The 19,498-nt window shown below is 40.5% G+C and overlaps 1 protein-coding gene across 1 annotated transcript in view; it reads left to right on the top strand.

Moving 5' to 3' along the window:
• Rad9 (cell cycle checkpoint control protein Rad9) overlaps window positions 1-19,498 on the top strand; it is a 237,637-nt gene that overhangs the window by 171,040 nt on the left and 47,099 nt on the right. The window contains exon 10 of the mRNA XM_090384423.1: window positions 447-605. Coding sequence (XP_090240549.1) covers window positions 447-605 — 159 coding nt within the window. The remainder of the gene's footprint in view (window positions 1-446; window positions 606-19,498) is intronic.

The following is a 19,498-nucleotide window of genomic DNA, read 5'->3' as shown; positions in this document are numbered from 1 at the left end:
ATTTCAGCACCACCTATTATCCTTCTCTTTTTTCTGTCTACAGTCCTCTTAAAGTGGCATACTTTAATTATTTTGAGTGATTACCAAAATATAGAGATTTTACAATCAATAAGAGAGGTCAGATTTTACTGAAATGTGAAAACAAATGCCAAAAGGATAACTTTCTTTTGCCTTAAATATGAATAAAGTAAAGTGCTTCTAGTGAGATTAAAAAAAAAAAAAAAAAACTGAAAAACCAATTAAAAGAAAGCAAGTGGAACAAAAGTGCACCTGAAAAGTGGCTGCTATTAACAGTTGTTCATTGATTAATTGTTTTTTAGTATATCATGCAGGTTGTTGTTAAAATTTAAAAATATGAGAACTGTGTAATTCTAAAGTGTTTATATACTGTATATACAATGTATATACTATGCTAATTTTGCTTTTCTTTTTATTTGTATTTTTAGCCCCATCATATTTGTTGTAAAAAGTGTATCAGGACTGGAGGTAGAATTTGTGTTAGCTAGCTTATCAGAAGAGACAGATACCCAGACTATTAGAAGCACCACTGAATACAAGTCTGCTAAAAAACTCAGCAAATCATCATCATCATTCAGAAATGCTGGGTACATTAAATTTAACTGCTTAAAAGCATATTTTATGCTGACAATTTTATTTATTTTTTTATTGAATTAAAATTTTTTATTTACTAAGAATTTTTATCATAAGCATATTTCATTTGCATATATATTTTTTTAAGTTTTGTAATTTTGACACCACTGGACTAAATAAACTAACATTTTAAATAGTAAATTCACTATTACAGTAGTTTTTAAAAATAATGCTATATTTTAATAATCAGCAATCCTGCATGTGCTTATAAAATAAACTTTGAAAATTGTCAATTTCTTATAGTGATTCAATCCTTCCAAATGAGTCATTAATGTTATAATGGCAAAGATGGAAGTAAGCAGACATTTTCTGCACCTATCAAAAAAAAAAAAAAAGCTCACAAAAGATGGGGTAGAGAAATGAAGCCTTTTCCATCATCACTATAAAGTGACTATAGAGTCTTGCTTTGAACTCTACTAAACTCACAACCTCTAGCAGGCAATTTTTCCAGTCATGTTTAAATACACTGCTAAAAGGTAAGCTTTACAAGATCCAACTTTTTTGTTACTCCCTAAAATTTTACATGCATGGTCCCTAGTTCTTTTTTCTCTTACCAAAAGTGAAAATATACTTCTTTCATTTGTTTTACTGATTCCTCCAGACCTTACATATTTCAATCAAGTCCTCCCACTCCCCCCACAAAGATGCCTAGTTGCCAAGCTTTGCAGCCAATATCTTCTAAGCCATTCTTATACAGACATCAATTAACACCACTCTGGTTACCCGTCTTTGAATCCTTTCAAAGAGTTATATGACTTACTTTGGGGGTGGCTTCCAGACCTGAACTCTTTAGGTGCCTCCGTAGCCAGGTGGGAAGGAGCAACAGTGCGTAGCACATGCTTCTTGATTAGACCGGGGTTCGAGCCCGTCACCACCAAATACGGAGGATGCGGAAAGGTCAGGGAATGACCACCGCATATTCTCTTGAGCAATATGGCCTTAGTTGCTAATGCTCCAAAAAACAAAAAAACAACAACAACAACCAGACCTGAACATAATATTGTCTTCTGCAGTCTTTTCATTGTCTTCTACAGAGAAAGAATGATGTTCTTTTTCCTACTTGTAAAGGTCCTATATATCACAGACAGGGACATCATTCTAGCCATCCGTTTATGCCACCTTGAAAATTTCATGTCTGACCTGAATTATAACTTGGTCTTTTTTGTCCTGAACTTGTTTTAACTGCTTAATCCCTAGCTTATATTAACTGCTGGATTTCTGTTTCCCTGGTTCAAAACTTTACATTTGGAAGCATTAAACTTTGGTTGCTTTTGTTTACATTTTGAAGCAAAATGGCCTGGTTGTGGCTATTGATATCTTTCCTAACTTTAAATCATCAGCAGACTTTGGTAACTTCCTGTACCCTCCCTCATCAGTATCATTATGGAGGATTACAAGGTGTGACAAAGTTTCGAGAATAATTTTGTTTCCATCAAAGTGGCCACACTGTAAACTGTTACGTCCTCCTGCTGTGTAGCCTGAACCCCCCCTCTACCTGCATGCAAAGCGTAAATGTTGTCAGTCATTGTACAAGTTGGTTTGTGTAAAGCTGTGTTTCAGTTCTGTGTTATGTGAAAAATTGAATGCAATTTAGAGCAAAGAGTTGTGATAAAATTTTTGGTGAAAAGTGGCAAATCATCAACAGATATTTATGAAAAGTTGACCAGAGCTTATGGAAATTATACCATGTCGAAACCACATGTTTTCAATTGGGAAAAACAGTTTCGAGAAAGACGTGAATCCGTCGAAGATGCTGAGCGTTCGGGGTGTCCTTCCACAACTCTACACGACAAAAACATTGTTCATGTGCATGATCTTGTTCGAAGTGATAGGCGGTTAGCCACAAGAATGATTGCCAAAAAACTAAACATTAATCAGGAAAGTGTTAGATTAATTTTGACTGAAAATTTGTTGATGAAGAAAGTATGTTCAAAGCTGGTACCGAAAAACCTCTCTCATGAGCAGAAATAAATTCGGTTGCAACATTCTCAGGAGATGTTGGAAAGCATTGAAGATGTTCCAGTTTTGCTTACAACCCTGAAACAAAAAGGCAAAGTCAACAATGGAAGGGAGCTTCCTCGCCAAGACCCAAAAAAGCGAGAATGTCAAAGTCAAAAGTGAAAACCATGTTAATTTGCTTTTTTGATCGAAAAGGATTCGTCCACAAAGAGAAACTGTCAATCGACAATTTTACCTTCAAGTTTTGGAAAGGCTTCGCAAGCAAGTCAACCGTATTCAACCTGAAATTGCTTCGTTGTGGATTTTGCATCATGACAATGCTCCCACACATTCCGCCATTGCAGTGAAAGAGTTTTTAACTTCAAAATTGATCACAACGTTTCAGCACCCTCTGTATTTGCCTGATTTATTTCCTTGACTTAAAAGGAGTCATGAAAGGAACGCATTTTCAGTCAGTTTCTGAAATTCAGAGTAATGTAACGCGGGTATTAAAACAGATACCAGAAAGTGAGTACCAGAAATGTTACGATCAATGGATCCTACGCTGGAATGTGTGTGTACAGCCTGAAGGGGACTACTTTGAAGGCGATGGCCTCATATCTATATAATTTTCAAAGTAACATTTTTAAATGAATTATTCTCAAAACTTTATTGTCACGCCTCGTAGAAACCATTTTTTTGAACAGTATTGCTTACAGAAAAACCACTTTTCCTTACAGCAGTGTAAATGGACAAAGAATGACTCGGCTACATAATCATTTAACCCCGGGGGCTCACATCTGGTGAGTATGGGCTTGGCACACCCAGGTTCCTGAGCTAGATATCATCATTCTTCTCTTTCTTGGTTTTCCCTTCTAATTTTGACTCTCTCTCTCTCTCTCTCTCTCTCTCTCTCTCTCTCTCTCTCTCTCTCTCTCAGGGTTACTGAGGAACTTTTTTTTTCTTGGTGCAGCATAAGCCTCAGGCTTCCTTGCATCATATGGATATTAATAATAATAATAATAGCCTCATACATGCATATGTAATGTCATTGGGGTATTGTAAGTTTTGATTTCCTTGAGCTTTGCAAAAGAGCTCAATAAATTCATTATATTATTTCTTTCTTTACAGTCTATTGTGTAGTGTTATAGAATAGTACAAAGGGGGTTCAAAAAAAAAGATTTGCATTCACCCAGAAATAGTTATGATAGACAGTTGAAACAAACACCATGTATTACACTTTTTCAACATAGTCACCAGACAAAGTGGCACATTTTTTCCACCTCACAATACACTTCCACATGTCAGCTTTTTAGAAATCTTCTGACTGCCTTCAAACCATGACTCGGCAGAAATCACCTCATCATCAGCAGCTTGGGGTCCTTTTCATGAAGAAAGGACCTCAAGGCAGGAAAGAGGAATAAATTCAAGGGCACAAGGTCAGGAGAATAAGCATGATGCGGCAATATTTGAAACCCACATTCATGGGCACATCTCATTGCAGCATGCAAGGAATGTGCAGGGGCATTATTGTGGAGTAGGCACACACCTTTTGACAACTTTTCCATATTTTCTTCTTTTATAGCAGCATGTAGCTCTATATGAAAATGGAAAAAAAAGAATAAAGGAATGACTTTTCGATGTTAGGTTGAGGAGAACTGTTGTAATAACAGAATAAATCCTAAGCAGAAGGCCCCGGGTGCCAAGCGATTTATCTGTGCTTTCACTGCGATTTTCTTAAAGGTGAATTATAGTTATCTTTTACGTTTCTCTCCTTAATATATCCATTTATTTAATAACAGCTCGTTTATCAAAAGTACTGGTAGAGAGCAAGGAAGGAAAGTAACCTTTCTTTATTTTTCATATTTTATTAGACTAACTCCTAATTTCACTTGGGCACACCAGGCACTGCTCCTGCCTTCCCGTGGCGGGGCCGGTAACCTTGGCAGAAAAGTTCATCTGCCAGGGACTAAGAGGAGCCAACATGGAACAAATTATGTTTCCAAATTTAGAGCCACCAAGCTGTCGGCCAGACACAGAAAATGACCATGATTCGTCGCAAGCAAAGAGGTTGAAAACTAATCCCTTGGCGACAGACTTGCCTGCATTCTTAATAATGCGCTCATTATCTGAACAGCCTCTCAGTAAGCTGTCCCCCTTTCTAATTCAAAAACACCTGGAAAGTATTGCAGGGTCTCCCAAGACGGTTAAGAGACTGCAATCAGGGATTGTACTTTTTGAAACTCTAAACTGCAGGCACTCTGAAAAATTGCTAAAAATGACAACTTTCACTAGTATTCCAGTGAAAGTAACTCTACATGCAACCCTAAATACATCAAAGGGTGTAATATCTAGTTGGGACCTGATGAATGTGACGGAGGAAGAAATTAAAGAAGAGCTTCAGGAACAAAATGCAATTGCTGTAAAAAGAATTATGATCAAAATAAACAATATTCTCACACCTACCAGAAATATCATTCTCACCTTTAACAGTCCAAGCCTACCATCATAAGTAAAAGCTGGATATCTACTTTGCCACACTCGTCCTTTCATACCCAATCCAATGAGATGTTATAAATTCCAAAAGAATGGCCACTCTCAACCAACATGCAGAGAAAACCCAGTTTGTCCCAACTGTGGATCCTCCGATCACATTCAAAGTGATTGTTCGGCAAAAGAAATGATATGTCCCAACTTCAAAGGCAACCATCCTGCCTACTCTAAGACATGTGAGAGGTGGAAAACAGAAAAAAATTGTGAAATATAAAGTTGAAAACAGAGTTAGTTATCAGGAGGCAAGAAAATTAATTGCACCCAGTATACCTAGCCATACCTATACCAATATTGCAAAAAAATATCAAACCATTTCCACACAAACTGATGTTACCGTTCCATCAAACACATCAATCTCTGACTGGGCTCGTGCTGTCCTCTCTGAGCAACAGTCCATTGCCGTTAAGCACTCAGACCAAGCAAATAATACGCCTCTCACAATACCAGAAAAATCTCAAAGTATGCCAGTGATGCTAGTTCAAATAATGCTAGTTCGACTTCAAAAAAAAGATTATTCAGGACACATCGATGGATGAAGAGTACCCATCCAAATAGGACAATTCGATTCTGGAAATATTTGCAGAAGAAGAGATGGACACCGGTCGCCCTTCCTTTCCAAAAAGAGACAAACTGAAGCCTGAACGCCATAAGACAACCACGTCAGGTACAGCTTCTTCTTCTAAATTCAAGTAAGGCATTACATTTTGCAGTGGTGCCTCCGTAGACAGCTTGGTAGAAACAGCAGTGCGTAGCACACGCTTTTTGATTAGACCGGGGTTCGAGCCTGTGATCACCAAATATGGAGGATGCGGAAAAGTCAGGGAATAACCACCGCATATCCGCAGAGCAATATGGCCTTAGTTGCTAATGCTCCTAAAAACCAAACAAACAAACATTTTGCAGTGGAATTGCAGAGGCTTTCGTGGCAACATTGATGACATTCAATACTTAATGAACCGCTACTCTCCAGTTGGTTTCTGCCTGCAAGAAACTTATTTAACTCCTCAAATCTCTGTTTCCATAAAAAACTATTCAATCTATAGAAGAGATCAAAATACATCCGATTCTGCTCATGGTGGTGTAGCCATTTTGATTAACTCAAAGATTCCAGCTAGGCAAATCGCTCTCCAAACCCAAATCGAAGCCGTTGCTGTGCGTCTGATTACTCAGATTGCTTTAACAACAGTCTCAGTTTATCTCGCACCAAATCATACTTTCTCTTATAATGACCTTGAAGAACTTTTAAGACAGCTATCCTCCCCTATCTGCTTTCTAGTTGATTTTAATGGCTACCATCCTCTATGGAGGATCGTCTAAATTAGACAGATGCAGCCGAATGATTGAAACTTTACTAAAAAAACAAAATGTCACTCTTCTTAATAGTGGCTCGCATGCCCATATACAGTTACCTCCTGGACAGACTTCCTCAAATGACCTATCGATTTGCTCCCTGATACTATTTTCAGTCATGCAATTGTCCACTCTGGATGATCTCATGGGGAGTGATCATTTTCTAATTGTTTGTAATCTGATGACTACACAACCACCATTACAACAACCCTGCAGGAAATGGAAATTCTCTAAAGCCAATTGGGCCAAACTTCAGTCAGCAATCACTCTTGACAAAAAAACTATTCAACTACAGCCCATAGATGAAGTTACTGATTATATCACATCCCGTCTTTTAGTTGCAGCTAAGTACTCAACTCCATTATCAAATCCTCCATCCCGACGGCATTTCAACTACTGGTGGAACAAAGAGTGCACAAAAGAAAGAAGGAAAAAAAATAATAAAGCATTTAATTTATTCCATCGATCTCCAACTATAGCTAATCTAATTAGCTACAAGAAGCTAAGGGCAAAAGTGCGTTACATTCAAAAGCAGGCCAAGAAAGATTCTTGGACTCGGTTCGTGTCTACTATCAATAGAAACACTGACTCCAGACTAATATGGAAGAAAATTAGGCAGCTTTCTGGGAAGTTTCCAACAGTTCCTTCCTCAATTCTTTCCTGCAATGGGCAAGAACTCTCTGCTCCTCTAGATATAGCCAATGCCTTGGGCAAAACCTTTGCTGAAGTCTCGGCTGCATCAAACTACGTTCCGAAATTCCAGAAAATTAAGGCCACCACCAGACAAAGACCTATCAGTTTTCGAACCTTGCTATCACTTCCATATAATCAGCCTCTGCAATATTGTGAACTTTTACAGGCCATCAGAACAATGCGAAAAAGTGCCTCTGGGCCAGATGGCATATATTATGTCATGCTGCAGCATCTCAATGACAGAAACTTACAACTGCTTCTAGTCTTTTTTAACTGGATCTTTCTGGAAAATATTTATCTAACCTCTTGGCTAGGCAAGAGGTTAGATAAATAACCTCTTGCTACAGTTTTGGCATTTTTGAAACCTGGAAAAGATCCCTCCAGTCCTAATAGTTAGCATTAGCATTAGTAGAGGCATTTGATGCAAGAAAGCAAGCTTATGCAGCATCAGCCAAAAAAAAAAAAAAAAAAAAACCACTTCCACTTCACCCCTCTGTTCGTTCAAAATACCTGTCCAGCTGAGCCTTAAACTTATTTAGGCTATCAACCTCCACCACAAGGGATGGAAGTCTGTTCCACCAACCAACCACCCGCTGGCTAAAGGCAAATTTCCGCACGTCTATCCTACATCTGTCTTTCCTCAATTTGAATTTATGCCCTCTCAGGTGATTTTTCTGAGCTAGAGGAAGAATCCCATCAGCATTGAGCATGCTTAAACCATTCAAGGCTTTATACACCTCTATCAGATCACCTCGCTGGTGCCTAGTCTCCAGACACTGTAATTTGCAAAACTTAAGCCTTTCTTCGTAAGAGCACCCCTTTGTTCCATTCACTAATCTTGTTGCCCTTCTCTGTATCGTTCCAGCAGCTCTACATCCTTCTTGAAATGAGGCCTCCAGACCTGTATACAGTACTCCAGGTGTGGCCTGACCATCGCCTTATACAATGGAATAATCACCTCCTTATCCCTGCTGGAAAAATTCCTGTATATCATTGACAATACTCCATGAGCTACTCTTGCAGCCCGTCTGCACTGCTCAGAGAACTTCATATCTGCCTGCACAACCACCCCCAAGTCCCTTTCATTCTCTACCACTGTCAGTGTTGTACCATAGAGTTGATACGTTGCTCTGGGGTTGCTGTTTCCCATGTGTAGTACTTTACATTTGTCAATGTTAAACTTCATTTGCCACCTCTCAGCCCATCTGCTCAACCTTTCCAGATCCTGTTGCAGAAGCATAGTGTCAGTAGTGTCCTTGACAACCCTGCCAACCTTTGTATCGTCTGCAAACTTGGACATTAATCCCGATATACCATCGTCAATATCATTTATAAATACAGAAAACAATAATGGACCCAACACTGAGCCCTGAGGGACTCCACTAATAACATCAGTCCACGATGAGGAGTGTCCATTGATTACCACTCTCTGTCTTCTCCCCCTCAACCACCCCTTTATCCATAGCAGCAATTTGCCTCCAATGTCACACTGCTCCAATTTGTGTAGCAGTCTTCCATGTGCAACAGTATCAAAAGCCTTTCTAAGATCCAAGTATATAATATCAAAGTTATTCCCTGCATCCAGTTCTTTTGTGACTGCATCATAGTATCCAATCAAGTTGGTCAGGCAAGACTTCCCCTTAACAAAACCATGCTGTGTCTGAGCTATAACTGAAGTCTTGTCTAAATGATCCTGCAGTGCGTCTTTAACCAGTGCCTGCATTAATTTTCCTGGAACAGAAGTCAAGCTCACAGGTGTATAATTACTTGTGTCAGCCTTTGATCCTCCTTTGTGAATTGGGGTCACATTTGCACATTTCCAGTCTATGGGTACCTCCCCTGAGTCCAAGGAAGCTCTCATAATTATGGCTAAGGGTTTGCTTACTTCCTTTGCTGCCTCCTTTAATATAACTGGATAGATCCCATCCACCCCGGGTGCCTTTCTTGTGTTTATCTTCAACAGTTTCTCCTCCACTTTACTCCCAGTTATTTCAAGATTCTGTAACTTACTGCTAGAGTTGAATACACCTCTGGCATTCCCCTCGCTGAATAACTCCTCATGTGTGAATGTCGATGCAAAATATTCATTTAGTTTGTTAGCCACCTGAGCAGGATCATCAACACTTGACCCATCAATATCAAGTGGACCAATCTGATTCATCCCTTTCCTTCTAGAGTTTACATAAGTAAAGAACTCTTTGCTGTTTTTCTTTGCATCCCTTGCCAAGGATTTCTCGTAATCTGCCTTCGCCTGCCTAACCTCCTTTGTAACTTGGTTGCATATCAACTTGTATCTATCATAGGCTTCTGTGTCATGTGTTAATTTGTAAGTATCCCATGCATTTTTCTTCTCTGCCATATGCCTCATTAGTTCATCTGACATCCATTTTGGCCTAAACCTTGAACAATATTTCTTAGTTGGTATGTAAAGCCTAGTAGCTTCCAAGATAAGTTCTTTGAATGCTTCCCATTTTGAATTTGCTGTTGGTAACATCATCAGTTGGTCCCACTGTATAGAATTTAAATACTGTCTCAGTCCATCGTAGTCGCCTTTACGGAAGCAATAACCCTTCCCTTTACCCCTAATGGTAGTTACCTCTTTGAGTAAATCCCACTTCAGCACACTGTGATCACTGCCACCTAGTGGTTCATTTATCTGCAGATTCTTAATGCATGAAGAATCACTGCTGATAATCAAATCAAGAGTATTACTCCCTCTAGTTGCCTCCCGAACATGCTGATGTAGAAAACAATCATCCAATAAATCCACAAAAGCCCTGCTAGTGTGTGAGTATCCAGCCCCCAAATTCCAGTCAATATCTGGGAAATTAAAATCTCCCATTATAAGATACTCTGATTTACTGGCCCACTCTATTTCCCTGTACAGTTCCTTATTATACTCATTAGCATTAGCATTAGCATTAGTAGAGGCTTTTGATGCAAGAAAGCAAGCTTATGCAGCATCAGCCAAAAAAAAAAAAAAAAAAAAAGTAACATAAATAAATAAAAATAACCACTTCCACTTCACCCCTCTGTTCGTTCGAAATACCTGTCCAGCTGAGCCTTAAACTTATTTAGGCTATCAACTTCCACGACAAGGGATGGAAGTCTGTTCCACCCACCAACCACCCGCTGGCTAAAGGCAAATTTCCGCACATCTATCCTACATCTGTCTTTCCTCAATTTGAATTTATGCCCTCTCAGGTGATTTTTCTGAGCTAGAGGAAGAATCCCATCAGCATTGAGCATGCTCAAACCATTCAAGGCTTTGTACACCTCTATCAGATCACCCCGCTGGTGCCTAGTTTCCAGACACTGTAATTTGCAAAACTTAAGCCTTTCTTCGTAAGAGAATCCCTTTGTCCCATTCACCAATCTAGTTGCCCTTCTCTGTACTCGTTCCAGCAGCTCTACATCCTTCCTGAAATGAGGCCTCCAGGCCTGTATACAGTACTCTAGGTGTGGCCTGACCATTGCCTTATACAAGGGAATAATCACCTCCTTATCCCTGCTAGAAAAATTCCTATATATCATTGACAATACACCATGAGCTACTCTTGCAGCTCGTCTGCACTGCTCAGAGAACTTCATATCTGCCTGCACCACCACCCCCAGGTCCCTTTCATTCTCTACCACTGTCAGTGTAGTACCACAGAGTTGATACGTTGCTCTGGGGTTGCTGTTTCCCATATGTAGTACTTTACATTTGTCAATGTTAAACTTCATTTGCCACCTCAAAGCCCATCTGCTCAACCTTTCCAAATCCTGTTGCAGCAGCATAGTGTCAGTAGTGTCCTTGACAACCCTGCCAACCTTCGTATCGTCTGCAAACTTGGACATTAAGCCTGATATACCATCATCAATATCATTTATAAATACAGAAAACAATAAAGGCCCCAATACTGAACCCTGAGGGACTCCACTAATAACATTAGTCCACGATGAGCAGTGTCCATTGATTACCACTCTCTGTCTTCTCCCCCTCAACCACCCCTTTATCCATAGCAGCAACTTGCCTCCAATGCCACACTGCTCCAATTTGTGCAGCAGTCTTCCATGTGCAACAGTATCAAAAGCCTTTCTAAGATCCAAGTATATAATATCAAAGTTATTCCCTGCATCCAGTTCTTTTGTGACTGCATCATAGTATCCAATCAAATTGGTCAGGCAAGACTTCCCCTTAACAAAACCATGCTGTGTCCTAGCTATAACTGAAGTCTTGTCTAGATGATCCTGCAGTGCTTCTTTCACCAGTGCCTCCATTAATTTTCCGGGAACAGAAGTTAAACTCACAGGTCTATAATTACTTGTGTCAGCCTTTGATCCCCCTTTGTGAATTGGGGTCACATTTGCACATCTCCAGTCAATGGGTACCTCCTCTGAGTCCAAGGAAGCTCTCATAATTATGGCTAAGGGTTTGCTTACCTCCTTTGCTGCCTCCTTTAATATAACTGGATAGATCCCATCCACCCCAGGTGCCTTTCTTGTGTTTATCTTCAACAATTTCTCCTCCACTTTGCTCTCAGTTATTACAAGATTCTCTAGCTTACTGCTAGAGTTGAATACACCTCTGGCATTCCCCTCGCTGAATAACTCCTCATGTGTGAATGTCGATGCAAAATATTCATTTAGTTTTTTAGCTACCCGAGCAGGGTCATCAACAGTTGACCCATCGATCTCAAGTGGACCAATCTGATTCATCCCCTTCCTTCTAGAGTTTACATAAGTAAAGAACTCTTTGCTGTTTTTCTTCGCATCCCTTGCCAAGGATCTCTCGTAATCTGCCTTCGCCTGCCTAACCTCCTTTGTAACTTGGTTACAGATCAACTTGTATCTATCATAGGCATCCGTGTCACGTGTTAATTTGTATGTATCCCATGCATTTTTCTTCTCTGCCATATGCCTTATTAGTTCCTCTGACAACCATTTAGGCCTAAACCTTGAACAATATTTCTTAGTTGGTATGTAAAGCCTAGTAGCTTCCACAATAAGTTCTTTGAATGCTTCCCATTTTGAATTTGCTGTTGGCAATATCATCAGTTGATCCCACTGTATAGAATTTAAATACTGTCTCAGTCCATTGTAGTCGCCTATACGAAAGCAATACCCCTTCCCTTTACCCCTAATGGTAGTTACCTCTTTGAGTAACTCTCACTTCAGCACACTGTGATCACTGCCACCAAGTGGTTCATTTATCTGCAGATTCTTAATGCATGAAGAATCACTACTGATAATCAAATCAAGAGTATTACTCCCTCTAGTTGCCTCCCGAACATGCTGATGTAGAAAACAATCATCCAATAAATCCACAAAAGCCTTGCTACTGTGTGAGTGACCAGCCCCCAAATTCCAGTCAATATCTGGGAAATTAAAATCCCCCATTATAAGACTCTCTGATTTACTGGCCCACTCTATTTCTCCGAACAGTTTCTTATTATACTCATCAGAGTCATTAGGCCTATAGCACACTCCTACTCTCAATTTTGATCTCCCAATGCTTATGTCACACCAAACTGACTCGACACTGCACTGTCCAGCGATGTCGACTGGCTTCACTTCCTTGGATTTTATGTGTTTTTTAACTAATAGCATAACCCCTCCTCCCTTCCTATCCTGTCTATCCTTTCTGTAGACATTGTACTCCCCAAATTCCAGTTCTGCATTTCTTATATCTGTGTGACACCACGTCTCTGAAATCCCCACAATATCTGCCTTTGATGTTTTGAGCAATACCTCAAATTCATCAAATTTATTTACTAAACACCTAGCATTGGTGTACACACAAGTATACATGCACCTGTTCTTTTTCTTAGCTACCCTAACACAACCCATGTGTTTACTTGTACCCCAATGATTCCCAGCAGTCTCTGAAATATCCTGCATCTTATTTTCCAGGCTGCGGCTCATTCCAATAGAAGCAGTGCAAGAATCACTTTCACCTCTGCCAGTGGCTACTGTTAATCTATTAGTCCTTGTATCCCCCCAATCTAGCAGTTTTCCGACCCACCTAACATTGCCTCGATAGCATCAGCAAACATTCTTGCACCCTTTCTATTTAAGTGTATCCCATCCCTGTAGAAGCAGGGTCATTAGAGTCATTAGGCCTATAGCACACTCCTACTCTCAATTTTGATCTCCCAATGTTTATGTCACACCAAACTGACTCCACACTGCACTGTCCAGCGATGTCGACTGGCTTCACTTCCTTGGTTTTTATGTGTTTCTTAACTAATAGCATAACACCTCCCCCCTTCCTATCCTGTCTATCGTTTCTGTAGACGTTGTACTCCCCAAATTGCAGTTCCGCATCCCTTATATCTGTGTGACACCACGTCTCTGATATCCCAACAATATCTGCCTTCGATGTTTTGAGCAATACCTCAAATTCATCAAATTTATTTACTAAACTCCTAGCATTGGTGTACACGCAAGTATACCTGCACCTGTTTCTATTCTTAGCTACCCTAACACAACCCATGTGTTTACTTGTACCACAATGGCTCCCAGCAGTCTCTGAAATACCATGCATCTTGTTTTTCAGGCTTCTGCTCATTCTAATAGAAGCAGTGCAAGAATCTCTTTCACCTCTGCCAGTGGCTACTGTCAATCTATTGGTCTTTGTCTCCCCCCAAGCTAGCAGTTTTCCGACCCACCTAACACTGCCTCGATAGCATCAGCAAATATTCTTGCACCCTTTCTATTTAAGTGTATCCCATCCCTGTAGAAGCAATCTCTCCTGTTAACAAGTACATTCCAGGCTGAAAAAAATTCTACCCCTTGAGCCTTGCACAATCTTTCCAGGGCCGAATTGATCGACAAGGCTCTCATCATATACTCCCTCCTATCGTGTCTGGGCAGAATTGCAGACACTTTCAAATTCAACCCTAATTCTCGGCTTTTGTTCAACAGTGACCTGTACTTGTTAAGTAATTCTGCCGGTCTCCTACTCTTAATATTATTAGTGCCAACGTGTACAACTATATCACCTTTTGTGCCCTTAAAAGATGATATTCGCTCTACAACATCATCAACCTTTGCCCCTGGCAGACATACCCTGGTCCTGTTCCACCTATCTTTTTTACAAAGCATGTTCCCCGTTTCCCTGACAATAGAGTCACCAACAACTACTAGTTCCTTCGGGACCAGCGCATTCTGCCTTGGGGGTTGTCTCTGTGTCACAAGTGCAAGCTCTGGCGTTGATGTGGGCAGCTGAGAGCTTGATGGGCCCCTTAATTTAGTTTCTTCGAGGGCATCCACCCTGTCCTTCAAGCTCTCATATAGGCCCAAAAGAACGCCGAGTTGTTGCCTGATATCGTTACACTCCTTGCATCGCGCACACACAAAGACATCCCCCTTGGCAGTATCATGTCCCGTACCCGATTGCTCTGCAAACATCAAGCAAACAGTGCATTTTATAAGGCTGTGAGTCAGAGGACAACTGCCCCCCTCAGTTCTGCTCTGAGCCACAGCACTTCCATTAGCTTGAGCCTTTTGCTTTGCTGCTCTGGTCTGAGTCATGATTCTATTAATTTATTAATTAATTATGTTATGTTATTAATTATATTACGTTTGTAATCTAAGTCGTTATATGTATTTATTTAAACGTACAATTTAACTGCTAACGAAGTTCAACTAACGCTATCTAGTATGGTATATAACCTACGGTATATCTAGTACGGTATCACAATGGCGGGAAAGTTAATAATGGTAGCGGTAGTTACGAACACGTGGAAACCCTTACCGATACTTTTACAAGGCCGAGTAAAGAATAAATACACTAAATTAATCAAAAAATCACAAAATAATGTTATACTACTAAATTTAAATCAAAAGTTTTAGAAAAACAATAATTTCAAATCAATAAATAAGAAAAATCCACTTAGCGGCTTGGAACACAACCGTCACTAGTAGCCTCGTCAGCAGACTCATCTAGTTACAGGCCAATCTCTCTGTTAAGTTGGCTTGGTAAAATTCTTGAAAAAATGATCCACAGTCAACTCACCTGGATCATTGAAACTCAACATCTACTGAGTAGTTGTCAACATGGCTTTTGCAAAAACAAGTCCTCCCTAGATCTGATGATCAAGGCCGAATCTGAAATTCGCAATGCCTTTGTGAAAAACAAATACCTTGTCACGGTCTCCATTTATATAGAGAAGGCATTTGATACTACCTGGCGGTATGGCATTCTCAGTGACCTATATAATCTTGGTCTACGAGGCAACCTGCCCGTATTTATTAGGAACTTCCTCAAGAGCCGATTTTTTCAGGTCAGATATCAAAATTCCCTTTCTGCTACATTCTCGTAGGAAGAAGGACTACCGCAAGGATCAGTATTAAGTGCAACCCTGTTTGCCCTTAGAATTGATTCCATTACAAAAGAACTCCCAAATACTGTAGAGACGTACCTTTACGCTGATCTCTCTATTGCCATTCTCAGAATATGAGATCTATCGAAAGGCAATTGCAGATGTCCCTCAATAAAGAACAAAAGTGGGCTGAGCTCAATGGATAACGTCTTTCCCAACAGAAAACAGTTGCGATCCACTTTTGCAGTCAACGCAAATTGCATACAGATCCTGAACTTTGGATTTCAAATTCCACCATTCTGATTGCCAGCAATATGAAATTCTTGGGACTAATCCTGGACAGTAAGCTCAACTTCTTTGAGCATGTTAAATTAATATGTACTGCCTGTCTTAAAAAGATCAACATGCTAAGAGCTTTATCTGCCCTCTTTTGGGGAGCAGATCATACAGCTTTGCTGCTCTTATATAGAGAACTGATTAGATCCCGTTTGGATTATGGTGCCCCAGTTTATGATTCTGCCCGAAAGAGTGTAGATCCTGGCTCGATCCTGTATAACACAATGCGCTGCAGATTGCTCTTGGTGCATATAGAACATTTCCAACTCAGAGTCTATACGTTGAAGCTCGTGAGCCCCCTCTGCATCTTCGTAGAAAAATGATATTACAGCCAAAATACAGACTTGCTCTTCGCATCCTATTCAGCTATACCTTTTAATTCAACCACTACTCAATCTCTACAGAAATAAACCAAGTAAAATACAACCAGCTGGCCTACGGCTCCTTGAAATATCACAGAATTGAAATGTTCTTTATCTCTTGCCACAATAGGCAACAGATAAAGAATTACTCTCATCCACCATGGACCACTTTCCTCAACTGACCTGTGATACTTATTTTCTTCAATGGGAAAGAATCGTCTACTGGCACTGACTGTTAAACAACTCCATGCTAGCCATATTCAAACCTGTGCTGACTTCTTACCGATATATACGGATGGTTCCAAATCTTTTTCAACTGTTGGAGCAGCAACAGTGTTTCCCTCTGCTATCATATCAGCTTCTCTTTCACCTGAGTATAGCAACTTTTCAGCAGAACTGTATGTAATACAATTAGCTCTAGAAAATTCGACCCTACACCCATCTGCAAAATATATAATTTACACTGACTCTTACAATTAGAGCAATGCAGAATCCCTCTCAAAAAAAGCACCATATTTTAATGAAAATCAGGAGTTTGCTATTGCAGATTTATCATCGTCAACAACTAGTGAAGTTTTGCTGGATTCCAGCACATTCAGGCATAAAAGGGAATGAAGTGGATGATATATCTGCCAAAAGTCCGTCAAATTTAGACCTAACCTCTACCCCCTATTCCAGTGCCTGATTATAATATCTTTATTCAAGCAGCATGCCATGCACAGTGGACAGAGTTATGGCATAACCAAACGAATAACAAATTTTTCCAGTTGAAACAAGACCCAAAGTTCTGGCACTCAAGCAATCAGACAGTGTGGTGGGAAGAAGTGGTACTCACACGAATGAGAATAGGACACACCCATCTGACTCACCTCCATCTATTAATGGGCAGTGATCCTCCTCAGTGGCCACACTGCTTAGAACATCTAAAAGTCAAACATATTCTGATTGACTGTCCACACTATCAACAACATCGAGCTTCAATACTTCAAAATCTGGCTAATCTTCGAGAACCATTGACATTACATCATATCATTGGAGAGGACACAAATGTTAATGAACTTTTCTGCTTTTTAAAACAAATTGGAGTGTATCATCTTTTACGAATAGGTGTCAGAACTGAAATTAATTTAAACTGGCTTCATTGTTAATTATTTTCTGATATTCCTACGAATAGGCGCACTATAGCCATAGCAGCTAATGCGCCAATAAACAACCATACCACACACACACACACACACACACACACACACACACACACACACACACACACACACACACACACACACACACACACACACACACACACACATACCTAAGAAGACCTAACTTTATGGAGAGCTTGGATACTTTGCCATCACAGTACAGCCCTTTGGAAGGTAAGCTATTAGTATTACACCATGACAAACCGAGAAAACTGATAACATCACCTTGCCAGAAATTGGTTGCACCTTTTTCCTTTTTGGGGGCAAAGTGTAAAGTGTGTTTAGGGTCAAGCGGCACCAGGGGTTTCCCCCATCTCCGCATAGTTTACATTGTGGGTGAACCAGTTGACTGGAAAAGCCAGAGATTTAAAGGTGTATGGACTTTGTATATGTGTGATGCCTTGTACCATTGTTCATCTGGTCATTTAGCCGCCAGACCCCTACTGAGGCCCAATGTTGTCCACTTTCGCCCCGTGGAGGCAGACCAGGTACTCACTAGTATATAGTTCACTCTGGCAGGTCCTGCCACCTAATTGCCTGAGATTTCAGTGGTTAGGACCTATAAAAAAAAAAAAAAAAAATCGCGTACGCATCACGGGAAGCGCTAGGAGAACTCCAAAATGTTGGGCAAAATTAATTTCGATTGGTGATTTTAGATTGTGTGGGGCGTGTTCACGTTGCTGTCAAGATAGAGTGGGATGATGGCTGAAGACTGGAGGGAGATAGACAGAAATATGGAGCCGAAAGGGAAGGCAACTCCAATTTACAGTGGGGCATACCCATGCCCCCACTAGAGGGAAGAAATAGGGTGGCAGGGTGGGGAGGGGGCAGCAAGCTGTCCCCTCCCCACCCTGCCAGGAAGAGGTGAGATAGTGAGCCAGACAAGGGAGCCGGCTCAGGTTGCCAATGTGGCCTGTGTGCATGGGTGGAAGCAAACCAGACCGCAGGGTCAAGTCTGCACCATCCAGAAAACTTGAGGCCCAGCAGAGGCGATCCAATGTTGGTTTAGCTGAATAGGTTGTGCAAAATGTCATAGTTGGGAGTCCTTCATGGGACTGTTGTCCCGTCCGGTAGTCAATGTTCTGGGAAGTGGAGTTTTGTCACTTCTCAGAAGAGTTCCAGTTTTGTCCTGCATGAAGGATCAAGCAGTCAAACCTGACATCTGGTTGGGGGTCTCTGAGAAGCTTTGTTTGACACGTCTATTCAAAGTTTGCATGCAGAGGAATGGTCAATCGTCTGGCATACAGGTTCTGGGCAAACTTGGTGAATGCTATATATGAGGCTTCATCTTCCAGTAAGTAGTGTTCCCGGGTTTTGGGATTAAGGCACACTTGGATGATTAATTCAACACGAAGATCTTCATAAAGTTCGCAGTCATACATCTGGTGTCCCCAGGTCTCAACAGAGCCACATGCACACATTGTGTTGGGTAGTGATTCTGCTTGCTTCCATTGTTTTGACAATCGTTTAGTTTCAGTATCATAGTGATGGATTCAAATTTCATCCATGGTGACCAGCCATAAAAAAAAACTCCTCTTGCTTTTCCTGACACATCAATAACATTTCATGTGCACATTGTGCCCTTTCCTTCTGGTAAGGGGTCAGAAGTCTGGGAACCCATCTGGCACACACTTAACTCATATACAACTATTGATGGATGATATTCTCCACAGATCCTATACTAATTTTGAGCTCTGCAGCTAGTTCTTTGAATGCTAATACGGCAATTTTCCAGGATTAATGCCTCAATTTTTGCAACACTCTCTTCTGTTACAGTTGTTGCTTGGTGTCTTGGGATTTCTTCTTCATGCACTGAGGTTCTTTTACATTTGAATTGTTTATACCAATGTGCAACAACTCTAACCTGGGCAGTCTTCTCCATAAACAGTGACCATTTCTTTGTAGATTGTTTTGGGTTTTTTCCCTTGCAGAAAGAGGAAACAAATCACTCATCTGTGTTCCACTTTATCCGTTGCGACCCTTCACTTAATTCAGTGCTGCAAAGAAAAATCATGAATCGTCAGATCGAAACAAAAATTTTTGTGATTGCTATAGCAATTCCAAGGTGTCAAACAAAACATATTTCATCTTTCTATCATAACTA

This window comes from Mastigoproctus giganteus, chromosome 1 (assembly GCF_048544385.1).
Source record: "Mastigoproctus giganteus isolate SK-2022 chromosome 1, ASM4854438v1, whole genome shotgun sequence".
Classification (NCBI taxonomy): domain Eukaryota; kingdom Metazoa; phylum Arthropoda; class Arachnida; order Uropygi; family Thelyphonidae; genus Mastigoproctus; species Mastigoproctus giganteus.
The sequence above is the reverse complement of the archived record's forward strand: the minus strand, read 5'-3'. Positions and strand labels throughout refer to the sequence as shown.